The sequence below is a fragment of the Cimex lectularius genome, unplaced genomic scaffold (genome assembly GCF_000648675.2).
Source record: "Cimex lectularius strain Harlan isolate CLEC.00 unplaced genomic scaffold, Clec_2.1 scaffold87, whole genome shotgun sequence".
In the NCBI taxonomy this organism is placed as follows: domain Eukaryota; kingdom Metazoa; phylum Arthropoda; class Insecta; order Hemiptera; family Cimicidae; genus Cimex; species Cimex lectularius.
Window position 1 is genome coordinate 338,017 of NW_019392768.1, and position 27,824 is coordinate 365,840.

At 31.4% G+C, this 27,824-nt stretch overlaps 3 protein-coding genes and 3 non-coding genes across 7 annotated transcripts; 3 read left to right on the plus strand and 3 right to left on the minus strand.

Annotated features, from left to right (window-relative positions):
- Positions 1–11,936, minus strand: LOC106667761. Its single transcript, XM_014395906.2, has 10 exons — positions 11,804–11,936; positions 4,363–4,511; positions 4,026–4,307; positions 3,831–3,964; positions 3,615–3,782; positions 3,331–3,557; positions 3,068–3,273; positions 2,748–3,010; positions 2,644–2,688; positions 1–205 (listed from the first exon to the last, which is right to left on the minus strand). The coding sequence occupies exons 1-10, from the start codon at positions 11,934–11,936 to the stop codon at positions 25–27; spliced, it is 1,788 nt and encodes a 595-aa protein (XP_014251392.1). The 3' UTR covers positions 1–24.
- A 586-nt stretch (positions 11,937–12,522) lies between these two features.
- Trnaa-agc lies at positions 12,523–12,595 on the minus strand. Its single transcript has one exon. It is a non-coding gene; the product is annotated as a tRNA-Ala (tRNA).
- Positions 12,596–14,551: 1,956 nt separating this feature from the next.
- Positions 14,552–14,624, plus strand: Trnaa-agc. Its single transcript has one exon. It is a non-coding gene; the product is annotated as a tRNA-Ala (tRNA).
- Positions 14,625–15,738: 1,114 nt separating this feature from the next.
- On the plus strand, positions 15,739–15,811 carry Trnaa-agc. The gene has a single exon. It is a non-coding gene; the product is annotated as a tRNA-Ala (tRNA).
- Positions 15,812–17,965: 2,154 nt separating this feature from the next.
- LOC106667778 (glutamate receptor ionotropic, delta-2-like) lies at positions 17,966–20,277 on the minus strand. The gene is made up of 9 exons (XM_024227532.1): positions 20,140–20,277; positions 19,907–20,079; positions 19,577–19,849; positions 19,387–19,520; positions 19,159–19,329; positions 18,869–19,080; positions 18,601–18,812; positions 18,270–18,544; positions 17,966–18,203 (listed from the first exon to the last, which is right to left on the minus strand). The coding sequence occupies exons 2-9, from the start codon at positions 19,979–19,981 to the stop codon at positions 17,972–17,974; spliced, it is 1,584 nt and encodes a 527-aa protein (XP_024083300.1). The 5' UTR covers positions 19,982–20,079; positions 20,140–20,277; the 3' UTR covers positions 17,966–17,971.
- A 654-nt stretch (positions 20,278–20,931) lies between these two features.
- Positions 20,932–24,550, plus strand: LOC106667769. 2 transcript variants are annotated; one of them, XM_014395938.1, is made up of 9 exons: positions 20,932–21,087; positions 21,149–21,321; positions 21,375–21,647; positions 21,697–21,839; positions 21,886–22,056; positions 23,399–23,616; positions 23,676–23,884; positions 23,941–24,203; positions 24,261–24,550. In XM_014395938.1, the coding sequence occupies exons 1-9, from the start codon at positions 20,952–20,954 to the stop codon at positions 24,523–24,525; spliced, it is 1,851 nt and encodes a 616-aa protein (XP_014251424.1). In that variant the 5' UTR covers positions 20,932–20,951; the 3' UTR covers positions 24,526–24,550. The 2 variants fall into 2 exon arrangements, with proteins under 2 accessions (XP_014251424.1, XP_014251425.1); XM_014395939.1 differs by having other exon boundaries at positions 21,706–21,839.
- Positions 24,551–27,824: the final 3,274 nt, after the last annotated feature.

The window sequence follows — 27,824 nt, forward strand, 5'->3', positions numbered from 1 at the left end:
TATTTAAAAATTCCTTATGCTTATTTAATATTGTTTTAAATGAAATATTTTTGCCATTTGCTTGAAGAGAAACTCAAAGATTAAGATGAGCACTGCCATCAATACTCCAGCAGATACCACACCCAATGCTATTAATACAGATTCCAGGTTGACATTGTGATATGGACGATTCATAACACACCGTGGACGTCTGGGAAACCAGTATCTGATTTATAAAAAACATAAAAGAAAAAGCAATTAAAATTTTTAAAGATTTTATCATGTTGTTTTCTCATTTAAAATTTGTAAATTGAAAGGCAACTACCCTAATTTTAAATTTTTGCACAATTTTAGACCAAGAACATATACAATGTCAAGAAAATTGCAAGTACTGGGTGAAAAAAAATTAATGAATGTATACCAAATTGTGTTTTGTAAATTTTTGTACATATCAGTAAACTAAAAATTTTGCTACATATTATGTTCTGTGTTTTTTATTTTTGTTTTTAAGCTAAATAAAACACATTTTTTATGATATGTGTTATTAATCTGTGTCAGACTGATATGTCTGAGTAATCAAATATAAGTTATTTTTATTTTGTTCTAATAGTATCTTAATCCATGCCACTACATTTATTGTTTATTGTGTTTTTATAGATTTGTTAGGGCTGCAATCCTAAAACATATTTATTTACTATAAGGGAAAAACCCAATTACAAAATATAACAAATAGTTATACATAAATATCCAATTTAATTTATATTTTTATATAATACAATTAATTAAGGTTTTTAGTTGAGATAAAATAGTTTATATAGTTGATATAGTTTAGGTGTCCGAGTGGATCTAGGTCACGATAGCTCAAGTGGTAGAGCAGCGGCGTATCTAGCTGAAGATCGTGGGTTCGAATCCCGCGCGTGCCATTGACTTTTTTTATCTCAACTAAATACCTTAATTAATTGTAATATATTAATTGGTCAAGCAGACCACGAAATTAGTGAATTTTTATATAATAATATTTAACAAATAACATTTAATACGAAAATAAATCTATCATCCCTTGAACACTCCTGACTGGTATAATAATCTGTATTGCCTTAGGGATAAAAAAGTTTATATCAGGAAAAGTCACATGGCTTGAGGAAGAGGACTCCATTTAATGTAGTCAGTATTTGATAGAGGAAGATATATTAAAAGTGATAATTTGTCTGGTAGAGCATCGGGAATATGAAATTTTAGGATAAGTAAAAGTACAAAGCTATCTAATGTATTATGAATAATGAAAAATGGCAAAAAGGAGGGAAAATTAGAAAAGTTGTAGGTTTAGACGGGGAGTTGGTGTCCGAGTGGATCGAAGTCACGATAGCTCAAGTTGTTAGAGCAGTGGCGTATTGAGCCGAAGGTCGTAGGTTCGAATCCCGCTCGTGACATAGACTTTTTCATTTCAGCCGAGACCTTACATACAAAGAATAATTCATTGAAAGAAGTAATTTTGTCAATCAGACCACTAGACATAATGGATTATGAATAAGTTTGTAGAGAAGTAAAAAGTCTGAAAATTATCTGCTAGATTCAAGACTTAGAATTTTAAATTGCAATCTAAAGTTGTGTATTTGGAAAGAGTCGATGGAGAGTATTGGAAATGAATTGTCCTAATAGTGAATGTATTACTAAGTTTTTACTGGATTTAAATATAAAGCTAAGTTCTGTAGAATTTGCCTATTATGTTATTTATGCTAGATGCGAAAGTAAAGTTGTTACATTAAAATTTAAAGATCAGGGAACAAGTAAACCTTTTCAAGAGAAATAATGAAAATGTTGTATGGTAAGGAGATAAAATTCTGTGAAATGTTATCACCATATATTTTTTTTATATTCAGTGAAATATTATTTTTAAAGCACCACGTTTGAAGGTTGTGTCACAAATTTTGCAGATTTCCAGCATCCTCTAGGAACAACAGCAAATGGGGAACTTTAATTACATTGTTATTAATAATCGTATTTGTCGTTATTAAATTTTTTAAATGGCATAGGGCCCAGGTGACATCTCTGAGGAATACCTGAGCAACAAATAGGGAGGATGATAAAATTTAATTTTGACCATCTGAACTCTTCCAATTAAGTAGGTTTCTAGCTCTCAGAGAAATGTACTGTGTGCACCATAAGTGTTAAGTTTGTAAATAACTGTAATACTATTTAAATTAGAAATGTCTTCCTCCAAGACTGATTCAAACACCTTTGCGATAACTGACTGAATACAGACTGGCCTGTTATTCTTAATATCTGCTTAACACCACTCTTGTATATGGGAACAATGTAACTGAAGCCTTTGTGAACTGACCAAGAGAAAGGGATTTTTTAAAATAAAAATGATAGAATGGGAACAGCATTGCCCCAGAAAGAATCTGATCTTGCCCAACTCTCTTCATTTCATTCAAAATGACAATTTATGTAATACTTTGAAAGGCTTTATGTAAATAGAGAAAATGTTGATTAAGTGAGATGATGATAATTTATTGGGAGAACTTGATCTATTAAAGAGACGTTAGAAAAGTGCAAATAAATTAGCAATAGTTTAGAAAATTTGACAAGAAACTAAACTTAGATAAACTTAAAAGGTTAATTTTTTAACAGCTCTAAATAAAAAATAGAAAAAATACTCACGCTCGTTCTCTTTTGCTTATTCCATTTTCCTTGAGTCTTATTAACCTTAAAAAATATATTTAACAATGAAGTTTTATGCAAAGTACATACTTGTTTACAATTACCCTCTGGCTATGATTTCTTGCAATGGTGACTCCTTCTTTAAGAGGTTTGTCATTGGTAGTTTTGGAAAAGCAGTTATTGACGATAAATCACATTTCTGTTCTTCAGTGAACAGTCTGTTAATCCCTTTATAAAGGGTATTGATCTCTCCGCAATAAGCGTATCTGTTTAAAATCAAAGGAAGTCCTTTTTCAAGTTCTAAGGGAGGTGTATTACTTTCATAAGCTTTATTCAGAACTTCATTTGTTACAAGTCTCTCAATTGTCTTAAAAAAAAAAAAAAGTCTTACTTTATATCTAACTTTAGGAATTTGGTTTATTACTTCATTTTGTGTAAAATAAGAATCCATAAATACTAATTTGAGGTTACTATCTAATAGACTTTTAATGTCTATTATTGATAAAGAAGCAGGAGATAGAACTGCATTCACTGTTGCGGCATTGTAATATATTACCACCATTACTCCAAGAACATGGCTAAAAATGCATATGATACGACCAACTAAATCTCTTGGTGTTGTCTCAGCACCTTAAAAAATATAAACAAATATTATATAATTTTCAAATAAATTTTTATATTTTTTACCTTGAGCTGTTATTGATCCTACAACCAATAAAACACAATTGACAAAAGAACCGTGATGAGGGTCTTTGTAGTTGAAATATTTTTCCCGGACACGTTCTGACAGGTAAAAAGTTAAAATCGCGGCCAAACACAATATTCCAACACCTAACCAAGCACTGAAGTGGAGTTGAAGAAATATAGCTTGGTACGTTTCCACACGTTTTGGTTGTTTAAATAAAAAACTTAACCTATGTTTCAAATAAATTATTTAAATTACACTCAACCATTTTCTAATTTATACACACTGTAATTCATGCGCTGGAACAGTGGCATGAAAGACGTCCATCAATTTTTTTTCCATTTGGACAGGCCCTACGGTAATGTTAGTTTCTCCTTGTAAAAGCTGTCCGATCATTCCAGTAAACTGATTTGAATGAATTAACCCGTTGATGTCAGCCATTTTAAGCTGCAAGCTTTAATTCAAATTATTGGTTGTACATTTATGTAAATCAATAACTTACTTGTAATTATATAAATAAGCAAGGTGTAAATGAAGCGAGTAGAAATATCTATTTACAAAATCATTGTATTCATTATAAGTCCTGTTTTGTAATTCTTTTGAAAAATTGTAACTACTGTATACATTTTTATTTACCTGGGGAAAGTATAAATACACATTACACAATTTTATTACATTATTAATTTGATTGACAAACCACAATTCCTCCAATGATTTTAACTCGATTCAAGTTGTAGTTTCTTTTAGTGGAGATATCAAATAATCCTGTTCGCACTGACCAGATGTAAGCAGGTGAAATTTCGACATTACGCATTTCTAAATTTTTGTATGCATCGAAAAAGTACTTTCCGTCTGAAGTCCATGTAACGTCACTATCAAGCCTTAAGGGCAAGGTCGAAAGCAATTTTTGGCTATCTGACGACTCCAATTTTATAAGCCAAGTGAATGTCAAATTGAACAAGTTTTGTACATGGCTTTCCTGCAATCATTTTTAGATGAAATGCAAAAAAAAAGTTTTAAATTAAAAATATTACCTTTCCCATGTAGTTAACATTGCACTGACAGGTGAGATCAGCATAAATACCTATTTTGTGAAACGTCGTCGTAAGATATTTGATATTATCTAAAGATGACAATGTTTTCTTTCCATACAATGTTAAATCTTTCCAAACCATAAAACCATCTAAAATTAAACAAATCTATTAAATTTTTGGGCACATTAAAATAAAATATTAATTAAATTCACTATTTTTCATGGTCCGCTTGACCAATTAAGTTAACACAAATAATCTTAATGTTTGGCATAAAAAATAATATGAATAGACATCAGTTTATTTATTAATATCCTAATAATAATGTGTGACAAAATATCCACAATTATATGAAAAATTGAATAAACATTATTTGTTCTAGCCATTATATTTTGCGGTCTGATTGACCAAATAACTTCTTTCAATTAATTAATCTTTATGTAAGGTATTGGTTAAAATGAAAAAGTTAGTGTCACGAGCGGGATTCGAAGAAGTTATGAAGTTCAAGAAGTCGAAGAAAGTTAGAAGTCAATAGCTCAAGTGGTTAGAGCAGTGACTTATTGAGCCAAAGATCGTGGGTTCGAATCCTGCTTGTGACATTAACTCTTTCTTTTCAATCAATACCTTACATAAAGATTAATTAATTGAAAAAATTATTTATTCTACTCACGCTCACTCTCATTCTCTCTCTCTCTCTCTCTCTCTCTCTCTCTCTCTCTCCCTCTCCCTCCCTATTTTCACCGTGCTTTTTCCTATATTTTCTACTTTTTTGTCTTCCTTTTTTCAGACTATCTCTCACTCTCTCTATCTCTCCCTTTCTCATTAACTTTCACTCACTTTCTCTGCTCATTTCTCTTGCCATTGTCTTTCTTTTTCTTATTCTTTTTTTCTCTCTCTCCTCTTTTCTCCTTTCTCTTAACATTCTCTTTATTTTTCTTACTTTCTATTTCTCTCTCTCTCTTTCTCACTCACTCTCACTCTTTCTCTCTCTGCATCTCATATCTCTCTTTATATATATTTGTCTTTTTCTCTTTTTCTCTTTAATTCTCTCTCTCTCTCTCTCTCTCTCTCCCTTATTAACTTTCACTCACTTTTTATCATAATGTATTTGCATTGTAATTCGTTAAAAATTAAAAATAAACGATAAAGCGAATCATATTTCGCATCTTTAAGGCACTGGTTATACAGTTGTGAACGACTGAGAAGCTTTCACAAACTGTATAACTTTAACGCCGTTATTTTTTCGAACTTGAAAAATTGAGAACCTCTTTCTCCTATAGTAAATATTATTATTATTAACTTTTTATTAACTGGAAGAAGAATAAGAAGCAATAAAAGCATAAGAGGAAGCAAGAATGCACTGTAATAGTTTTCAGAAAAGTATTAATAATGATTCAAATTTTTGTCTTTTAGTTCTGTATTTGTCAAACATTACCATTTGTTTATATGTATTGTTTTATAAATTTATTATTTTGTTTAATGTTTTGTTTTTTATTTAATTATTGCACACTCAGAAATGTATACTTAATGATAATAATAATATCTTTTTTTCTATAATTTTCTTTTCACTTCTCTTCTCTCCCTCCCACTCATTCTCTCACTGCTCTCTCTCACTTTCTATGTCAATTTTTTCACTCACTTTCGCTGGATCTAGATTTCATTGTAATTCGTTAAGTAGTAAAAATAAAATTTAAAGGGAAACAGATTTCGCATCTTTAGGGCGCTGGTTATACAGTTGTGCACGACTGAGAAGTTTTCACAAAGTGTATAACTTTAACGCCTTGATTTTCTCGACCTATTTTGAAAACCCATTCTCCTATGAAGAATAAGAAGAAATAAAAGCCCAAGAGCAAGCACGAATGTACTGTAATAGTTACTTCAGAAAAGTATTATTAATGAATCAAGTTTTGTCTTTTAGTTCTATATTTGTCAAACATTCCCTTATATATATTGTTTTATAAACTTATTTGTTTGTTTGTTTTTGTTTAATGTTTTATTTTCAGTTTCATTATTACTCACTCAGAACTTTATTATTCTTAATGATAACAATAATCTCTCTTTTTCTATTATTTCCTTTTCACTTCTCTTCTCTCCCTCTCACTCACTCTCTAACTTTCTTTCTTAATTATTTTCACTCACTTTTTTAGTATGTAGATTTACATTGTAATTCGTTGAAAAGTAAAAATAAAAGCTAAAGCGAAACATATTTCGCATCTTTAAGGCGCTGGTTATACAGTTGTGCACGACTGAGAAGTTTTCACAAAGTGTATAACTTTAACGCCTTGTTTTTCTCGACCTATTTTGAAAACCTATTCTCTTATAGTAAATATTATTATTAACTGGAAGATGAATAAAAAGATTTTATTTTTAATACAAAAATTACTTAAAGAATATATTTTCGATAGGTTGTGTGTGTGTGGGTGTGAAATGTTTACGATATATTATAAAATCATCCCTCGATCGTTTAATTACAGTACTAAATCTTCTTTTTCTTAGTTTAAACAGTTTTCCCGTGGTAATTAATTTTATTCCTATAATAAATATTAATTGTATGTATGTTCAGTATTTATCGGCTGACAAACACCAATTCACCATCGCCGGAGTCAACGAAAAACTGTACTTTTTTAAATTGTAAGCTTGCTAGTCTCATATGAAAATATTAAGTGGCATCATCTCGAAACAAGAATTGTAGCTATAATCAAAAAATCCTCCATCTTTTTATTATTATTAAATTATTTATTAAAAACTTTGGTTCTTAGAGGCGCCGGGTATCGATCCTGGAAACTCTCGCACTCTAAAAACTACATCCCCTGTCGATTTTAAAAACCAAAAGTGAAATCAAGTTGAACAAAATTAGGTCCTGTTGTATTAGGACATTGAGTTTTTGTCCACCGTACAGATAAAATGAAAAGTTCTATTAATAAGAAAATGTAGGGTGAAAATTTTTGAATATAAAGATAAGAATGATTGGACTAATCGAATGTTTTAAAAAAGATGGAAAAAAGAAATTATAAATTGTGAGGATTTTAGCAGCTGTGTGTGAGATTATGGACCAGTCTGTTTCCTGTCAACCTGGTATGCCTATCCTTTCTGCTTTGGTCTGTCAGCATTCGCATCTTCAATGGTGGCTTTGTGTCAAAATATATTTGTTTAAAATCTATTCTTTATATATTGAATTATGCAACTCAAATTTGTGAATAGATTGTTCAATAAAATAATTAAAATTGTGTAAAACATAGGAAAGTTCTTTCAGAAATTAGTTTCCAGGTTTTTGTGTTTGGATTTTTGAAAGAGACATTGAAAAATAATAAAAACAAAAAACAGTTTTAAACCAAAAATATTGTTTTCCAGTTTAAAAAAATTCTTCCTGGAAGTGCCAGTTATCCATCCCGGTACCTCTCATATGCTCTACCATCTGAGCTATGCCCCCCTCCAGTTGAAAAAGAAAAAAGAAAGTGCAACAAGAAATACAATATTTGGGTCAGAGGAACAGCAAAAGGAATTCGGGAGGAGGGGAACCTGGAGCTCCCTGGTATTGCGATAAGGCCAAGGCTGGCCTGGGGAGAAAGTCGAGAAAGAACCAAGGTCTGCAGGAGCTGGCTAAACTGAAAAAAATAAAAATTTCCTGCCGATAAAATTACCCCAGTGATATATACTTTTTTTGATAGAGATAAATAATAAATCAAATAATTATATTGACCTCTGGCCTTAGTATTGCTTAAAATGAAAAAAGTTTATAATTAGTAAAAATAAATTGTAAAATACTAGAAAATGTAAAAAATAATACTATTTAGATGACAAAAATATTTGGGCTTTTACCCCTTAAAAGCTTTTTATTTTGATTTTTATTGTAATTTGAATTTTACCAACCATCGTGGTTTACGTAGGGAGACAGTGAAGATGGCGAAATGTCCTAACGTATCTAAAAGACCAATCTTTTTAGGAAAGGAATAACAATATGATTGGGAAGGATCAAATTATAGGTTCATCTTCTCACAGACAAGAGGAAATTTCACAATTTAATTTTAATTCTTTAATTTACATTTCTGATGGTATAATGGATATCAAAAAGTGGAAAAAAGGAATCAATTAATAATCCTCTAATGGTTATTAATCAAAGTTATCACACTTTCCGGTGTCATCAGAACCGCTAGGACAACAACTCATCTGGACGAGTCCCAGTGCTCCGGTCAGCAGGTTTACAAAAGTAAAAGTATAAAAAATCCTCTGCCCTGGCTTTAGCTTTCTCTGGATCTTGCTCTTTGCCCATTATTATACTATGCTGATAAGTTAAATTTGTATCATCTTTTCCAAATAAATGATTTTATAAAAACTATTTCTGAGATCGATTCTATAACTGTTTAATCTATTACAAACAAGAAGAAGAATACCATCCAAGAGTTAAAAGTGGTAACCGCAAACTTTAAAAACAATAAATCTTCTGGTCCAGATACTCTAACATCACAAGATCCTTGAAATCTTCAACTTTCACGATTTTGTATATAATTCTAGCTCAGTATCCAACTATTTTAGTGAATCTCTTATAATTCCACTTTTTAAAAATGGAAATGAAAACAAAGCTTCAAACTGTAGGGGGGGGGGTTCCAATTAGCAGCTAGTTTTTTAATGGCACTCAGTTTGAACGTGCGAAAAGCGGAAATTATAACACAAATAAATATTATAATAGTAAATACTGTAAGAAATTAATTATAAATTAGTGATTAAAGATAAAAGATAGAAAATTAGAATGATACCTTGATATTATTAAATTATTTTAAAAATAATAACAATTAAATTTGGACGTTTAATATTATTTATGCACATATTTAAATGGAAGGTAGATCAAAATCTGTTATATTATTAATGCATTTATCACCATGTTGTATTTAAATTTGAATTGAAATTATGTTTTGTTTCTTTTAGATGGTCTTTAATTTCCGAAAATTTGCTCGATTTAGGCAAGTGTTCTTTTACTCTCGTTTTTATTTCTCTACCGCTTTGTCCTATATATTTAATTAATTAATTTATTTACAGTCCAAACAGGTTAGGTACCCAAGCATAGGACAGTCAAGCAACACAACAAAACAATCGTTATTTAAAATACTAAAAAAGGGTGTATATATAATAGCAGTAAAAATAATAGCACAAAGGCACACTTTTAACAAAAAATCAATATTATAAATAGAATAATCAACAACACAACAAAAGTAATAAATAAACCCTCAATCACATTTTAACGCACGTTTAATATATATATTTTTTTAATATCACAATCATTACAATTAAGTTGGTAAACCCCGCTTTTTGCCAAGTTGTCTACCTTGTCTCTAGGCCTCAAGAGGATGTCTCCAAGCGAACCCGCACTTCCAAAAGCTATTCTAAAACCTTTTTGTTTAAAAATTTTACTAACTTTTTCTGATAATTCACCAATGTATGCCAAACAGCGGAAACCTAATGATTAATTTGTGGTGGGGTGGCTGAGTCCTATTGTTGATTCCTAGGTATGAAGTACCAGCGGGTTCACTTTTGCAATTCATGTCGAGAGACGTAGTTGTAGGAGTCCTTCAACCTGATGATGAGGGATAAAGGGCTCGAAATCCGGATCGTTGCAAAACAACTTACTGTGAGTAGGAACTACCTTTTTTAAAAAGGATTGAACACCACACTCACCCCATCATTTATCATTTCTATATTTTGCAGTTTACTTTTTAGTTGAATAGAGTCATTTGTGAATGAAAAGAATCTATTAAATGCGTCTCAAATTGGATTTTTCAAGGGATAGATTACTTCTAACAACCTATTTGTACTTTCCTATGTTTAAATATTAAATGCCTAAACAAAAAGATCTATTGCTTTTTTTTCATCTGATTCAGTAAACCAGAATGGAGTAGTCCTTAAATTGAGTAAATTGGGTTTTGCTAGTAATCCTCTGCATCTTTTATTCTCTTTTATCGGTTACATCTTCTAAGAGGTACGGAGTTTAAAAAAAACCAGGAAATTTTTAGGGTTAAATTGGGACTTAGGCTGTGCTGTCTGCTCAGCCCCATGTTATTTTCTCTCCTTTTGCTTGACCTGCCATCTGTCTTAGATACGTGAAATACGTATCTGAGGCATGAAGATAAAAATTTTGGACGGTATAGTCCATGTTAGCCTACTGTGCATGGGGTCTCTAAAGAAAGAAAGATTTGGAAGATTACTGGGAAAAGTATAACTTTACGGTTAATCTGAACAAATCTAAAAAAAGATATTGAAAAAAGGAGATAAAACAACTCCCCCCCTAGTGCATCTTTTTCTTCTTCTTGTTAGATTGATAGATATGCTTTTATTGATAAATGTGTGCATAATTAACAAATAAATAATTAATAAATGCATTACAGCAAGGACAGAAAATCTGTCTGCCTGAGGTTGCAACCAAAATAAATTACTCATCTTTCTAATGATAATATAGAATGCAAAAAATAATAAATAAAATAAAAATATATAAAATTATAATAAATAAAATAAAAGTATATCAAATAATTATTTTTTTGCCTAAAACTTCTCTGAATAGAACTATCTTTTCCAAAAAGTAAACCTGGGCACACCTGATTTTATAAAATATAATCCACATTAAAACAAATTTTGCCAACTTTTATGCAGTATTTGAGGCTATATTATGTTATAGGTGTCAGACATGGGATTTTCAACCTTTTGAGAGATTGAAAAAAGTGCAAAGATATTTTATTAGAAACCCGTTTGCATTGCCTACTCCGATTCCTAATTACGTAATTTATCTGGAAACTGCTGTAAAACCACTTTTCATTTATAAGCCATGAAGGGAAACTTTACAGACTACAGCTCCTGATGTAATTAGTTAATAGCAAAATCTCATGAAATGCTTTTCTGGAAAGACGATTCATATCCTGGTGCAGTATACCTGGCATGCGATATCGTATGATTTTCTATGTTAATTTTCACCTTAATTTTAGTTTAATACTAATGAATGTGTTTCCTCTTTTAAGTTTTTACTGGATTTTTAGCTAGTATGTGAGCAAACACACTTTATTTTGATATATTATTTTTATTTTATTTATTATCATTTTATATATTTTTATTTTATTTATTAGTTTTTACAGTAAGTAAGAGCAATTTATTTTGATTTCAACTTTAGGCACACGGATTTTCTATCCTTGCTGTAATGCATTTATTAATTATTTATTTGTTAATTATGCACACATTTATCAATAAAAGTATATCTATCAATTTATCTAATAAGAAAAAAAAAGATACATTAGTGTAAAAAAAAGGTTAAATATTAAAATTTGCAGATTCTTGTTTAATAAGGGAAGAAGTGCTTTGCTTATACAGAAGAACCTTTGTTTAAATTGTCATTTATGATAAAAAGTATCTGTAACTTACTGATTGTAATTAAATAATATAATTATAGTTATAATAATGTAATTACCCCTGACAGTACAAGGTTTGATGTAAATGGCGTGAATGAATTTCGAATCGAAGAAGTTCCTGATTAGATCAGCCTGGAGGCATTTGGCGATCTTGATTTCCAATAAAAACAGTATTAAAGTTTTTATTTTCATATTTATACCGATTGAGAAAGAACAACTCGAATGCGGGATGAAACGTCTAAAGGTCGTTTGTCGGACCTAGGCCACTATTATGCAATTTGGCCATTTGACAATCTTTTTGATTATGTTTGCTGACAGAAGCTATAATTTGAGGACTACCTACAAGCCAAATGGGTCAGTTTAATGGCCTATTATAAACTTGTTATGTACGTGAAAAGTAGTTATAAACAAAAACGAAAAGTATCTGACAAAGTAAATGTAAAAGATTAACGATGATAAATCAATAGTAGGGATTTTTTTAAATCAGCACAATCAAATTTTTTAAACTAAAATATTTTGTATTCTAGGCAATTACTAAAAACCAAAAAGTATTTTGCTAATTGAAACGATCAAACAACAGGCAGACCTAAACAACTACTTACTCCACAAATTAATATTTGATTCTCATGGATACCAATTAGGACCGTTGTTTTTTTATGTTTAAAATTGATTTTGATGTGTTATTTGATTCTATAAAAGTAAATTAATTTATAATGAAATATTGAAGTTTTAAACAATGCATTACGTCAGACGGCACAATGGTAAAAAAAATTTTCCTTGGAGGCGCCGGGTATCGATCCCGGTACCTCTCACATGCTAAGCGAGCGCTCTACCATCTGAGCTACGCCCCCGGTTGATGTTTAAAAACGAAAGTGAACTCGAAGCGTACAAAATCCAGGTCAGCATAAAATGTTCGTAAACAAGACGACCGGCGTCGTTTCACGACTGTTGGCTCACTGGAGGGGGAAGAAAGGTATAAATCGCTTCTGAAGATCTTTATTATGATGACTACTGACATCTTCATTGAGAAATGGCCGCTGAAGGAGTACACTGAAGTTAAATGTTCAATGAGACATATCTTCTGTCAAACTTTTAATTAGCTATTATTTTTTACATTTCCGGTCATGTAGGATTTCACTTTTACTGATTATTAGAGGAGTCAGCTAAGGAAGAAAACAAGACCAGTTGTTGCGGCTGGAATTAAAAATTTCATCTTTCTTCTTATCACACAAAAATTGTAAATCGACCGGCTGAGTCGATGGGAAAAAGGAATTAGGCTCGTAGGACGCATAGTTTTCGAGAAAAAAAACAAAAAATCGAAAAAAAATTTATTGACTTTTTCGATGTAAATCGACCGGCTGAGTCGATTGGAAAAGGAATTAGGCTCGTAGGACACGTAGTTTTCGAGAAAAACGCAAAAAATCGGAAAAAATTATTGACTTTATAATGAAGATAACGCCAAAAGAGCCAAAACGTCCGACAGTAGTCAAATATGAATAAACGGATCTATTTTTTTTTTCTATGGCCAACATCTCGGCCAATAATCAATAAAAATATCATACTTTAAACATAAATAAAAAGAATCGCTCTTGAAGATCTTTATGAAAATGAAATTATTCCAATTAGTCATAGCCAATCTGAACATTACATAACAACTTTCGTAGTTACATTTATTAGAAGGGAAACGAAGAATCTTGCGAATAGGTCACACCCATCTCACGCACGATTACTTCTTAGTGGGTAGAAGTCAAAAACGCTGCCCAATCTGTGGAAACCCGGTAACGGTGAGACACCTATTAGAGGAACGTGACAGGTTAAGAGAGAACCGAGAACAGGGTGACCATCTAATCTGTAAATAGTTCTTAAGCATAACAGTAACTTCAAAGATAATCTTATTAGTTACTTAAAATTGATAAACGCTTATAAATACATGTAACCAACCACACGTGGAATATCTCCTTTTATTCAGTGTGAATGTATTTATTAGCGTGGGTGATGAGGTGTGTCTGGGTGTGGCTGTGACTGAATATCGAGTAGCTTACAGGCCCACCAAATTAGTTTAATTAATTATATATTTGTTATGTGATGTGAGGGACAGGTCGCCGCTATCAAGGTCGTAGTATACTGCCGAGATGCTGCGACGTCTCCAATAAGAATGTATTTATTAGCGTGAATGTTTTGTGTAAATGGATTTGGATGTCGAGGAATATCGAGTACTCTGTAGGCCCGTCAAAAAAAAAAAAAAAAAAAAAAAAAAAAAAAAAAAAAAAAAAAAAAAAAAAAAAAAAAAAAAAAAAAAAAAAAACGAGAAGCATACGTCAGGTGCCGGTAATGTCTCTAGTGGATAGCCGACCGGGGTAGGAAAAAAAATCTTTTTATATACCTTTAATCTTCAATGAATAACGCGAGTGAACTAATGTTTATTTTTGCCAATTTGTTATCTTAATCATCTATTTTATTAATTGTAATATTTATTAACATAATACCTACTAAAAATACAATATTAGAAGTTGTGTTTCAACTTACTCATACGTACATTTTTTAATGTTATAAAAACGTTAGTACAAAACGTTATTAATGTACAAGTTGGTACCACTCAATTAAAAATAAATAATTATTCAGAAATCGTGAGATGCGGTCTGGTGTGATGTAGGTTTCAGAAAAACATTTTCTTTATCGTGCCAACGTTTCGATCTTTATTGAGANATCAAAAGTTGCAAAACGACGCCGGCCGTCTTGTTTACAAACATTTTATGCTGACCTGGATTTTTACGTTACGAGTTCACTTTCGTTTTTTAATTTCAACCGGGGGCGTAGCTCAGATGGTAGAGCGCTCGCTTAGCATGTGAGAGGTACCGGGATCGATACCCGGCGCCTCCAAGGAAAAATTTTTTAAAAGCGATTTTTTTCGGACGTGTTTTTTATTTTTTTTATGGGCTTACGAACTCGCATATTAAGCGGATTATTTAGTTTAGTTGTTGATAGTTTCAAAGTTGTTGGAGAGAAGGGTATCGCATCGGAAGAACTTAAAAACTAAGTAATTATCCCAGTCTATATAATCCCGAAAAGATAAACAGGCCGAACCCATTCTTTCCCATTGTCGGCTCCTTTTACCTCAAAGAAGCCGACTCTTCATGTAAAAATGTTTTCTGTCCCAACTTCCTTCCTCATCCCCTTCAAATTCCACGTATAAAATATCCATATCTCATTGACACTCTCAAAACGACTCAACGACACACAATAATGACACATCTACACAGAAAACAAAAACTTTGACTGGGTAAAAATACTTTGATTGAGTCTAAAAGTTCTAGCATTGTATAAATTCATTTTTTCACATCCTACATGTATTTGTAAAATTTAAACAATATTTATAAATCCCAGGCCCTGAAGATGATCTCAATAAAGATCGAAACGTTCGCACGATAAAGAAAATGTTTTTCTAAAACCTACGTCACAGCAGACCGCATCTCACGATCTCCAAATAATAATTAAAAACTAAAAACAGCTCAAACACCCGAACTTCATATTATTGAATGGGACGTGAATACTTCCGACTTAACAAAGCAATGTTTCTTTCTAACATTAAAACATATACAGGCTGTCATTACATAACGATTTAGTGTGATGAGAGAAAACATGAAATTTGTAATTTCAGCCAGGTTGTTTAAATTTTATAAAATTTGCAATGTCAAATATGAAAAACAATTCTCTTTTTCCTCCCGCCCGACTCCTCATCTAATCATCAACAAAAACAGAGGCCACCACAGGAAAAAAGTTAATGTTTAACAAAAAATATGTCACATTACACTAGGCGTTGTCATATAAACAACTTTCAGTCGCCGTCTCATAATGAACTTCAGTACGGATTCTTTCCCGTCTTCCCTTCAACATCAACAGCTACGAAACGACTCCCGCTGACTCGTTCACAAATGCTTTCTGATGACCTGGATTTTGTACGCTTGGAGTTCACTTTCGGTTTTAAACGTCAACCGGGGGCGTAGCTCAGATGGTAGAGCGCTCGCTTAGCATGTGAGAGGTACCGGGATCGATACCCGGCGCCTCCAAGGGAAAATTTTTGGAAACCGTTTTTCTAAGAGCTAATGTGAAAGAAATGATTTTTAATGAAATCTTTTTGTTTTTATGCAAGGAATGAATGCGATTTGAGTTAATAACATTTCACCATTCCTCAGTATTTAATTTTTCAAAATAATTTATTAATTAGTTAAATCACAATAATTAAAAAATGTAATTGTTTGTCTAATCACTAAATAATGATAAAACTATATTGTCTTATAATCCATTATATTTCGTGGTCTGATTGATCAAATAACTTCTTTCAATTAATTAATGTTTTTATGTAAGGTATTGGTTGAAATGAAAAAAGTTAGCGTCACGAGTGGGATTCGAACCCACTTCGAACCGAAGGTTCGAATCCCGCTCGTGACACTTATTTTTTCATTTCAACCAATACCTTACATCAATAGATTAATTATCTTATAATATTGTTATTCTTAATCTATTCTGTAGGGTTTTAAATTATTAAAATTCTTTATTAAAAAGTAAATTATTATTTTTGTAATTTTAAGTCATACTGCCCGAAGAGGGGGAGCAGACTGCAGTACGCATCTGACATGCAGAGAAAGGTTCCTCAATGTGTCTTTTCTATTTGAAGGGTACCATTCCTTGGCTCTTTATAGAGAGCGAGTAGGAATGCCACCCAATGTGAGAGTTGCGCTTGAGCAAGGTATTTTATCCCCTGTTCCAATTCTTGGAGGAAACAGGGTTGCTTTATTGTATATTGTACTGATGTACTGTATCATAATACCCAGCCATTGCATATCAATGTGGCCAGTTGCCTCTCTCCAGCTGCCTACTATGGCTCCCTGTAGGATTCATTGTTGTGGGGCAGGTGTGTTCTGAATGCAATTGAAACAAGGTTCAAGAGTGCAAATAGTAAAATTATTTTTAAAAGTAAATGGAGGCCATAACCTTGGGTGTGGTGTAGAGCACTTATTTTTGACTGTATTCTTTAATTTTATTTACTGCAGTTTATTTTCTTAATAGGTCATATTTTAGTTTTGGTTTGATTTGTGTTTGAATAGAGGTCTGTTTTCTTTTAAAATTAGGTAATTTGATCACTCTTAATTATTATTCATACCTTCATTTTATTTTATTATCCAGTGGTGGGATAAGATGAGTCTGTTCCACGATCGCCTCAAGAAAAGGTATGTTGATCGATTGTTAAGCAATTATTACACATGGTAGCAGAGGTTGAATTTTTAATAATTCTATTACTAGTTGCAATCTGTGAACTCTGATTTAAAAAAAAAAGTATTTTCCTGGGTTTAATATTACACCAATTACTAAACTGCATGCATCCCATAATTCTGTCTAATGTATGTGCTGTCTTTAAGAACAAGTTTTATTTTATGTACATTTAATGCCCAATGTAAAAACTGAATCGTTTAAGAAGGAATTAGAAGATGTGGTGCCTGCAGAATGCCTATCAGTTAATCCTCTTTATAGTGAAATGACAATGAATACGCAATCATGAGATACACTCCCCCAAGCACATGATGCAGATGCAATTTTGTAGATGTAGTATTAATTGGGGTATGTATTATACTGCCTCCTTTAAGAGCTGTATAATACGCGGGTTTTGGCCCAAAAAGTCCGTGTGTCAATGTAATGAGCATGACCTTTCTTCTATGAATCGGGTCCTCTGACAATCACCTATCAACATAGCTGTCGAACGCATGAGCTTCTCCTATGGCCTGGCCCACTGATGCTGCCACTTTCATTTAATCAAGCTTGTTATTGAATTTTTAGTGTCAAGGGGCCAGATTGAAGTGGGTTGTGGTTGTCTACATTCCGTTTATTTTGTTTTAGTTGTTAGTTTATTTATGTGTAACAAGTCAACTGAAGGAGGAATTCCATGCAATAAGGGTTGCAACATGCATTTTATTTTAAAGAAATATACGTTTTTTGTAGTAATGTGGATATATAACATGTTAAAATAATTATTATTATTTTTACATAATACATCTCTTCTAGCTCCATCTTGTGTGATGAAACTCTGAATTTTGTTGATGAGGCAATTTTTTACCACCTGGGAAAGCATGCATCTAGCTTTCAGGTCATTTTTTTTCCTTCAGCAACTAAAAAGAGACATTAAAACAACAAAATTGTATTTGTGTACATAAAATTTGTTCAGAAGTTTATTTCTATTTGAGTGCTTTAATTTGTAACTTTTTATTTTTATTGTTGTAAATCCAGCGTTCATATATGTATGCAGCAAATGCTAAAATATAGCCTAGTCCCATTATGACATAAGCAAGGGTCAACGGTTCAAGCCCGAGGGAGTGGGCGTCCTGCCTCCAGTGGCATTCCGGTTTCTGCACAAGCCAGCGATTTTCCTGTCTGTCCATCAATCCTTTCTCGCGCATCAGTACAAACCTAAAAAAACCGTATATAAAATAACAATGGAATACTTGTAGTTTTTATTTTTATTTTTAAACCTACGCTCGGCTAAATAATTCCCTGTACGGGCTGTTGTCTTGAGCGATAGCTCCTACATGAAAAGGCCTGTATTTTTCTACTTCAGACAGTGAGCAGATCTCAGCATCACTCATTTTATGCATGATTTCAGTGTATATAGCCTCATCCTCTGTGTAAAAAGCAAACTGACCTTTTTTCAGCTTTGCCACACCTTCTTCCACATTTAAATATTTGTCTTTTGGATCTTTGATTTTGTCAAGTTTTTTTCTGACTGCCACCGTCAAGGAGTCATTGAGAGTCTTATTAAAAGGAACAAACTTAGTATTTATCTATTATGTTATAGTTCATTACTAACATGTATTTCGTTCAAGATGTATGGAACAGCGAGTAAGCCGAGTTTGATATCACTTTTTAAAAGTTGATGAACATTCTGAATTGCATTAGGAGCTTGGAGCAAGAGTCCGTTTAGTATAGCTGTGTTGTAGTAAACTGCGGTAAAAAATGTCACAAAAAGAAGTGATATATAGATTAATCTCGTTGAGAGTTTATACGAATTATCAGGGAAACCTGCAACATACTAAATAGTAAATAATAATTTGATTTTATTACAAAACCCAATTTACCTTGTTGCGCAATCGAGGATATAACAAGCAGAGTACTGCCTCCTAAGTTGTCATTGCACACTGAAGTATTATCATGTTTTGACACTGCTTTGAATGCTATGACGCCTAGCAAAGAACATACACCAAGACATACCCACACAATCGGGTCTAGAGGGTGCACAAGTGCTTTATAAGTACCAAACAATTTTGGTTGGAGAAAAGTGAAACAAGTCCTGAAGCCAAGATTATTGGTTTAATTGGATTATTGTCAATTCAAATGGTGAATAAATTTATTTTTATTTGTACTGTACCTAACTATTTGTAATGATGCGATGTAATCTATGATGTCATATCTCTTGATGATGAATTTGGCAGGAGCCAAACCGAAATCAGCTTCACCCCTTTTCACTTGTCCGACCATTCCATCCCATGATCCGTTTTTAAGTTGTACGCCCCACGCATTTGTTAAAACGTATGACATTCTGTAAAATAATAATTAAATCCTGCTGTATTGTATCTAGATAAATATTTTTTTTCACCTAAAATTGTAGAACTCTGCCAGATGCATGAACAAAGATAGACCGTATCGCCTCACCATGTCGATCCCCGGCTCGTAAGATTGGTCAAGTAGTGGGGGAATTAAATTACTCAGGTTGAATTTAAGATCTATCATCTTATAAATTTGAGAATTAATTACTTTTATATAAATGCTCAATTAATTTAACTTACCATGAGGCTTGCATTAAATTTAAATTGATTAAAATCTCTTCTATCTGGCCTTGGTATAAAGTACAACTTATCATTTTCCCCCGTCCCTATTTCTGTTACTGTGAAGTTAACTGACTTATGAATTCTATAAATATCATAAAGTTTTACTCCAGGTGTTGCTATAGTGACATTGCTGTCAATGTTAATACGAGATGGTGATAATGTTAATAAATTTTCAGTTATATTATTGGTCCATATAAGCCATTGATATGATGAGTTAAATAGTTTCAAACTCTGAAAAAATGCAAAAATATTTTACAGAATATTATCATTTATTTATAAAGTAATTACGTCTAGAAGAAAATCCTGTCCTTCTTCGCACGATGAATCAAGAAATACACCAACTTTTTGTACCTGTTGTTCCATGGTTATTTGTATTTCTTTATTAAATTTGACAGTTTTTAGCAGCCTCGTACTTACAAATTTTGCTCTATTTGAATAATACCTTGCAACATTTTCTGCATCTGCTTACACAATAATATAAATATAATCTGGAGAAAGACGACAAAACAAAGTAAAAATACCTCTTTGATGACAAAAGTAAAAATTACAACCTTGCAAGTTGTCAAACAATTCACTCAAAATTTCTGGTATGAAATTAGGCAAAAACTTCGATTCGGTTTGTGCACAAAATACAAAAATTGCTAATACCCGGAGCCTCATCTTGCATATGTCAAATCAAGCAGATATTAGATATAAAAAGACAGTCAGAATTCCTAATTTATACTGACATGTGCTTCTTAATTATTCACACAGACTACACAGCTCTTTTAATTAAGCAGTCTCTCTTTTTCCATAGTCTTACAGATTTCCGTTTGTCAGCAAACAACACAGTGTCATGATATTTTACAGCAAAGCTGTACTTTAATAAGTAATTCCTACGAAAAACAGCCTTATTTTCTTATTGACGAATATACGAAGAAAATATTTACTGTAATAAATATGTATATATTTTTTATTGCAGTTATTAAAAAAATAAGTGAAATATTTATTATCAGATCTTCTTTCTTCATATTAAATAAATAATGTAGTAAAAATACACAAATATATAAAAATTAATAAACTAACAAAAAAATTCACACCCAACAAAAAATAGGTTAGTTAAATTATTATGGAAAAGTGATCAATTGTAAATAACATAACAAGATAATAATAGACCACTTTTCGTCCTCGTTTAGACTCATTCAAAGAGAAAGTAATAACTTTTTACAGATTGATATAGTAATTTTGTAATAATGCTTTGATTTTTCTCCTTATCACCCAATTACCTATAATTTTGATGAATAATTCTTCATACTTTCTTAGTTTAGGGTGAACGTTCATTTCCTTTTTTGACATGGAGCTGTTATTTGTAGTTCTATTTGCCAACATTGCCACTGTGTATCCATTAGATGTCAGTCACAGTTTAATAAGTGATTTTTTCGAAGTGAAAAACACTTATGCATTAAATTTGTTACTTTGTTCAAAGAAAGGTGCTTTTATGAGAGGAAAAACATTTAAAAACACTATTTTAATAAGCTGATTAAATTTCAGAAGCAGTTCAAACAGTGGAGTATTTTTTAGTTAACCATAGAGAAAAGTTGTTTACCGTAAATGGCCAATATGGGATAGAAAAAGATATCTTGACTTCAATCACAGGCCACCATTATAAAGTAGGGATTTTTTTAGACCTAAATTGCAAGGAAAACCAGAAAATTTTCAATTTGGTAAATTTATCTATTAAGAAAAAAAGCCAAAGTGTGTAAGAGTGAATTTTCAGGTGTCTAGACTGGGGTTTTTCAATACTTCGCACACATTTCTCATTTACTCTGATCATGTTTCTGATACCCTGCATCGAGCTGTTCTAGATTCTACTGCCGACTTGACAATGGTCAATTCAGAAAACACATTTTACCATATACAAAGGAGCAGGGGAGATTATGACATTAACACTGTGCGATTGGGAACATGGAAACCAAACACCGTCCTTAAGCTAAAAAGAGTTCCAACCGTCCGGTCCCTCGATGGGACGACGATTACATCAACCATGTTTGTATGTATACAATAACTATTTTATTATTGCATAATAACCGATTTGTTAGATCACACAGGACATCTACCACACGAATGACTACGAGCGGTTTTTGTCCGAGTTGCAAAATCATACTTATATCGAAGGAGAAGATCTGCCGAACAGGTTTGGCTATGAGCTAAACCTTCATATTGCAAAATGGTACAACTATAGGTATTTAGCAATTAGCACCTAGTGGTGTGTTTATTAAAAAAAAAAGCATATTTTTAATAACTGCAGACCGGTGGGGTTTAAAGCTGCCCAATGGTTCCCTATCTGGTGCATTAGGTCAAGTAGAAAGAAAAGAAGTCAATACGACTATGGGTGCAGCAAGATACATGATTGAAAGACTCAATGTGGTAGACCCTGTAATTACTACACATGAATTCTGGTTAGTAAAACTAAATAAATACTAATGCATTATTTATTAATCTTGAGAAAACAATTTAAAAAAATATTGTTCGGTCGTTTGTTTGTTTGTATTTTTTAAATATTGATCTTGTGAATAGTTTTTGCTTTAAATTTTAATTGAATCTACCACCCTATTTGCATCCTTCGCCGATGATACAGCTGTACTATCCTCCAATTCTGATCCTGCGGTTGCTTTGGAAGATCTGCAGGAATATATCTCATGTATAGCAGATTGGTGTAGACAATGGAAAATGAAGATAAACGAAAGCAGGAGCGTCCATGTCACATTTACACTCCGAAGCAAACCTCCTCTCACGATATACTATAACAACGTTCCAATCCCCAAATCTGACTGCGTTCGCTACCTTGGGTTCCACCTAGACTCACGACTAACATGGAATCAACATACACGACTGACACGACAACCTTAACAGACGGTATGGTCTACTGCACTATCGACAAAAAACAAACTTACAATTTACAAAACACTACTACAACCGATTTGGACGTACGGAATAGAACTGTGGGGAACCGCTAAACCTTCCAATATCCAACGTCTCCAATCCTTTCAATCTAAAGTTCTCAATGCTCCTTATTATGTCTCAAATGCTATCCTCCACAACGACCTTCAAATTCCTTATATCCAAAAATTTATTCCCCAAAAATTTACCATGTTTCACAAAAAACTCTCCCACCATCCAAATAGTCTTGCCCTGTCCGATAGAACCCATCCCTACAACCCCATAAGGCGTCTTCAGAGGAAATGGCCCCGCAACCTCCTTTCCGAGTAAACTGTAAAAAAAAAAACACAAAAAAAAACAAACAAAGTGAAGAGGGAGGATAACATTAATTATTTTCTCCCCTCAATGTAAATAGTTGTACATAAGTTCATGTATCCGCAAATTACATATTGCAAATAATAATTACAGATTGTAATAAAAATAAATTATAATAATAATAAAACAATTGAATCTAGGGCAAAAACTAGTAACAACCTCAATTTTTAAAAAAATACATACAAAAGAGTGACTGCATAGCTCTTTTCAATTTATTTTTTAAATACTGAGCTTGTTACTAGTTTTTTCATTACATTTTAATTATAATCGTAGTCATAAAGTAGTAACAAGTTCAACAATAATATTTAAAAAAAAGAAAAAAAGAGTATCCATAACGCTTTTGTGTAGATTATTTTTTAAATGCTTTATTACTAGTTTTTGCCTTAATATTGAATTTATCTATTATTAGTTATTTAGTAATTTGTCTTTTACTTTATCTTCCAAAAGATTGATTTACTATTCAGTAAACTGATTGATTATTTTAAGGTTTATGTTTATATTCATCCAGCCAAGGATTTTGGGAACGTACAAATCCCTTTTTCTACCCTTAAGCCTTGGGGTTTGGATCTCTTTAGTTCTGTTGATAATTGTTGCATCGATTACACTTTTCATCATGCTCAAATATGAAAAATCAAAGGATTTGAAACATAAGGAAAATATAAGTGCCTGCTTTTTACAGTTGATTGGTATATTTTCTCAACAAGGTAAAATTGGTTTTAATTTTTTTTTTAAATTTAATTTCTTCAGTTTCAACTGTTCTTAGGCTTGACCATCGAAGTATTCAACTTGTCCTCCAGGTTATTATGCTTATTCTTGCTCCTAATGGGCACTATAGTGGTAATATTATACAATGGAGAAACAACAAATGCACTCCTCTCGACAGCCCCAACGCCGATAAAAAACATTGACGATTTAGTGAAAAGCGATATAAAAATGGCACTAGTTGATGCTTTCTATTTTACAAATATACAAGTATATTTTCTTAGATATTGCATCAATATTTATAAAATAAATTTATTTTTTCCTAGGTAAGAAATTCTTTCGTACCAAAGAAAATATACGAAAAAATAGATAAGCACATGACAAAGACTTATTCATTGCAAGAAGGGTTAGAGATGATTAAACAAAATGTAGCATTTTGTACTGAATACTTCTGGATCTATGTCGCAATCGATAAATATTTTGATGAAGAGCTTAAATGTAAATTGAGCTATATTTTACCCATGCCGTCTTTATTAGTCACACAGTATGTTGTGAAACATTCGCATTTAAGAGAGCTATACAATGAAGCGTAAGCAAAATTGTAACAATATTACAAACAATCATGTCTGATAGTATGATTTATTAGGATCATATGGATGAAAGAAAATGGACTGTCACATTATGGGCAAGTGAGGTGGTTTCCGCAAAAGCCCAAATGCACATTAAAGCAGGGTTTCATTTTTGTAAGACTCGAGTCTGTGACGATTGCAATCGCTATATACTTCATCGGTCTGATCCTTTCCATTATAATCTTTCTTGGTGAACTGAGGATCAAGAGAAACAGGGCCAGAGTAAGAAATATTGTACATAGAGATAAACTAAGGAATGGAAAAATACAGTGGATGATTTGATCATTTCAGATAGATTAATTTTAGAATAAAATATTTAGAAAGCAAAAAAATTCTCTTTTTTTATTAACACATATTTTTATTTGTAATTCATTCAAAATACAAAATAATTAGAATATAAAATCCGTTAAAAACAGCTTTAACTCAATTATTAGCAAAGAAAGGCACACTTTTCAATATAAATTGCAAATATTCAACTGTCAAGCCCTTTCATTAACAAAACAATACTATTATTTTGTTGTATTATGTATAAGAAAAAAAAATAATTAAGAAAAAAAGCACCAAAGGTTATATTTGGCAAAATGGTGAAGTAGTTTAAGAGAGCAATCAGCTATTCAAAATAATAAAGATTCAGCGTTTTATCACATTTGACACAACTCCTTTGCTTACAAAAATAAATATTGTGGAGTGTCCGGCTGATTTTCTTTTTTAAATAGTGTTAATCATCAAAATTTTGTGCAAATTTAAAACATTTTATTTGTTTCTCACTCTTTAGTTAATATTGGTTGGTAATTTGTTAACTGTGATTTAAAATTAAAAAAATATACAAGCAGTTTGATTTTTTTTTAAACCTTCTTACTGATTTTCCAGTTTTCAAAACTGTACAGCTTAAGGCGATTTTCTGTTAAAATTATCTAAAGAAAGACTATTTTGGTAGCTGCCAGAACTCTGGCTGACGATTTCAACAACCATATCATATTAAGTTCACTTTATTAATATTATTTCATAAAATGTACAAATGTTGATGACAAATATTTTTTTTTAAATTGAGCTTTTGACTTTTTTAACAAATATCAATTATTTTTTTACTGCCATTTTTATTTGTATTTAATTACAACAATCAAACAGTAACATACAATCAGATTATTACATAATGCCTTTACATAAAGAAAATTAAAGTAATGCTTCAATACAAAATAAAAATCAGAGATAGGTACCCTAAAGGAATATTCATTTAAGGCTATCATAAAAAAAATTAGAAATTTTTTTATTGAAAGGGATGGTTGAGAGGAGTTCACTTTAAATTTAATCTAATCATAAATATGTAATAAATTGTTATTAAAAAGGCATTAGTTTATAGGTACGCAAATGTATCAATTAAATAATTAAATGATTAAATGAATTTTGGTAAAACAGACTCGTCAATAATGCTAAAGGGCCAAGATTTTATTTTAATTGCAAATTTTTTTAGTTTTTAATTTACTTTTTAATGTATGAGGACTCCTGTTAAGCCATTTGAGGCCAATGTATAGAAAAGAACTTAACATAAAACTTGTATTGAGTATACAACACACTCATAAGAATTAAATAAAAATTGTATTGAATGTATCAACCTAGGAAAATTCATTCGTAAAATTTTGCTTGATTATATGTTAGTCATATTGTATAGTTATTAGTTATTGTTTTTAGAGTTAATAGTTGTTGCATATTTTATTCATACGGACATTTCTAAAGCCTAAAAAATTTAATGATTAACTCTTCATGATTGTTATGCATTGGCAAGCACAAAGATTATAAATATTCATGAAATACCAAGTTGATTATATGACAGCCTAAGGCTCTAAAAGTGGAAATGTGCTTTTAAAAAATGTTGAAAGATAATAATAAATATTAGACCGCATCTCATGATTTCTAAATAAATATCGATTAACGGTCACTAATCAACACAAAAATAAATATTAGGTTGACTTTGCCAAACTTTGAAGCCTAACATTGTTATGATGTAGCCAGTGGTACTTACCCAACCATTAAAATTTAATGACATGGTTACTAACTAATATCAATGTCTAAAAATAAAAATAGAAACAATTCTGTTGGACCTAAGTTAACTAATGAAATCTTTTTCTTTGGGCTAGTAACCTTAGCAAAATATAGATTTGTTTCTTAAATCTATCATTTCTTTTATTCACTATAATTAATGAGGAAAACGTATTCAATATCCAATAACAAGTGAGTGTTTTAAAAAAGGCAAAATATGGTTTTAGAAAATTATACAAAGGCCATACAAAGGTGGAGTGAGTGGCTGAGTAGTTAAGGAGTCTGACTCATTTTGGCCAAATTGTTCAAATTCTGGCATAAAATAGGAGTTTTATTTGAGGCTAATTTGGAAAAAAATTTAAAGTGGTTCTGACACCTTGTCCATGACAGTCAATGGGTAGTTGGTTGTTAAGTCCTCCTGTTTGACAGGAATTACTTCAATTTTTTAATTTTTACTTCACACAGGATGCCAAAAATAACAAAATACTGAAGGAAAATCTACAAACAATAAATTGATGGGGATGATCTAAGTTTTCTGGGTTTTTTTCAGTTCAGTTTGATAACTGCATGTAAAACAATAAATAGAAACATGCTGGTATTTAAAGACAAAAAGTTATGTAAGGCACCTGTACAAAAATTACAATAAATAAATAATATCTACAAATAAAAATAACTATTAGACAATATTAAACTTTTATATTACTGAGTAAATTAATTATTATTTGTGTAATCTGAGACACAAGAAGCTAATGTTACTAGGTCACCTAATCAACCTGAACATGCAAAAACAAACGCACTAGATTTATGTGAACATTTATCTTTAAAACTTAATGTAATTGAATTTTAATGATATTTAAAAAAAAACATATTTAGGAAAACATATTCAATATTCAGTTAAAAGTGAAAGTGTTTAAAAAAAGGCAAAATATGGTTTTAGAGAATTATACAAAGGCCATGTTGAGCGGGTGGCTGAGTAGTTAAGGAGTCTGACTCATTTTTGCCAAATTGTTCAAATTCTGGCATGAAATTGAGATTTTATTTGAGATTAATTTGGAAAAAAAATTGTAAAGTGTTTCTGATACCTTGTCCACGACAGTCAACGGGTAGTTGGATGTTAAGACAGGAAGTACTTCACTTTTTAATTTTTTTATTTCACAAAGGATGCCAAAAATAACACAAATACCGAAGGAAAATCTACAAACAATTAATAGATGGGGATGATCTAGGTTTTCTGGTTTTTTTTTTTCAGTACAGTTTGATAACTGATTACTCTGCATATGAAAAAAACAAATAGAAACATGCTGGTAGGTAAAGTCAAAAAGCTTTGTCGGGCCAGACCTCCTGTAAATTGTACCCGTGCAAAAATCACAGTAAATAAATAATAGCTCTAAATAAAAATAATTATTAGACAACATTAAACTATTATATTACTAAGTTAATTAATTATTATTTATTTATTTACAAAATACATACAGTATTTACAAAGAAATTAAAAGACTGGCTTCAGGCTTCCTGCCTATATACCTGATCTAAAATAAAAAAAG

Bases quoted from the DNA above. Each gene is read 5' to 3' on its own strand.
- LOC106667761 (XM_014395906.2), bottom strand. From the start codon at position 11,936: ATGAAAATAAAAACTTTAATACTGTTTTTATTGGAAATCAAGATCGCC. The intron at 3,965-4,025 runs GTTTGTCAATCA...TACTTTCCCCAG, and splicing joins AAATCATTGGAGGAATTGTG to GTAAATAAAAATGTATACAG. The intron at 2,689-2,747 runs GTAATTGTAAAC...ATATTTTTTAAG, and splicing joins CAAGAAATCATAGCCAGAGG to GTTAATAAGACTCAAGGAAA.
- LOC106667778 (XM_024227532.1), bottom strand. From the start codon at position 19,981: ATGGAACAACAGGTACAAAAAGTTGGTGTATTTCTTGATTCATCGTGC. The intron at 19,081-19,158 runs GTACAGTACAAA...TCTTGGCTTCAG, and splicing joins GCATCATTACAAATAGTTAG to GACTTGTTTCACTTTTCTCC. The intron at 18,545-18,600 runs GTTAGTAATGAA...CCTTTTAATAAG, and splicing joins ACATCTTGAACGAAATACAT to ACTCTCAATGACTCCTTGAC.
- LOC106667769 (XM_014395938.1), top strand. From the start codon at position 20,952: ATGGAGCTGTTATTTGTAGTTCTATTTGCCAACATTGCCACTGTGTAT. The intron at 23,617-23,675 runs GTAAAATTGGTT...AACTGTTCTTAG, and splicing joins TGGTATATTTTCTCAACAAG to GCTTGACCATCGAAGTATTC. The intron at 23,885-23,940 runs GTATATTTTCTT...ATTTTTTCCTAG, and splicing joins TCTATTTTACAAATATACAA to GTAAGAAATTCTTTCGTACC.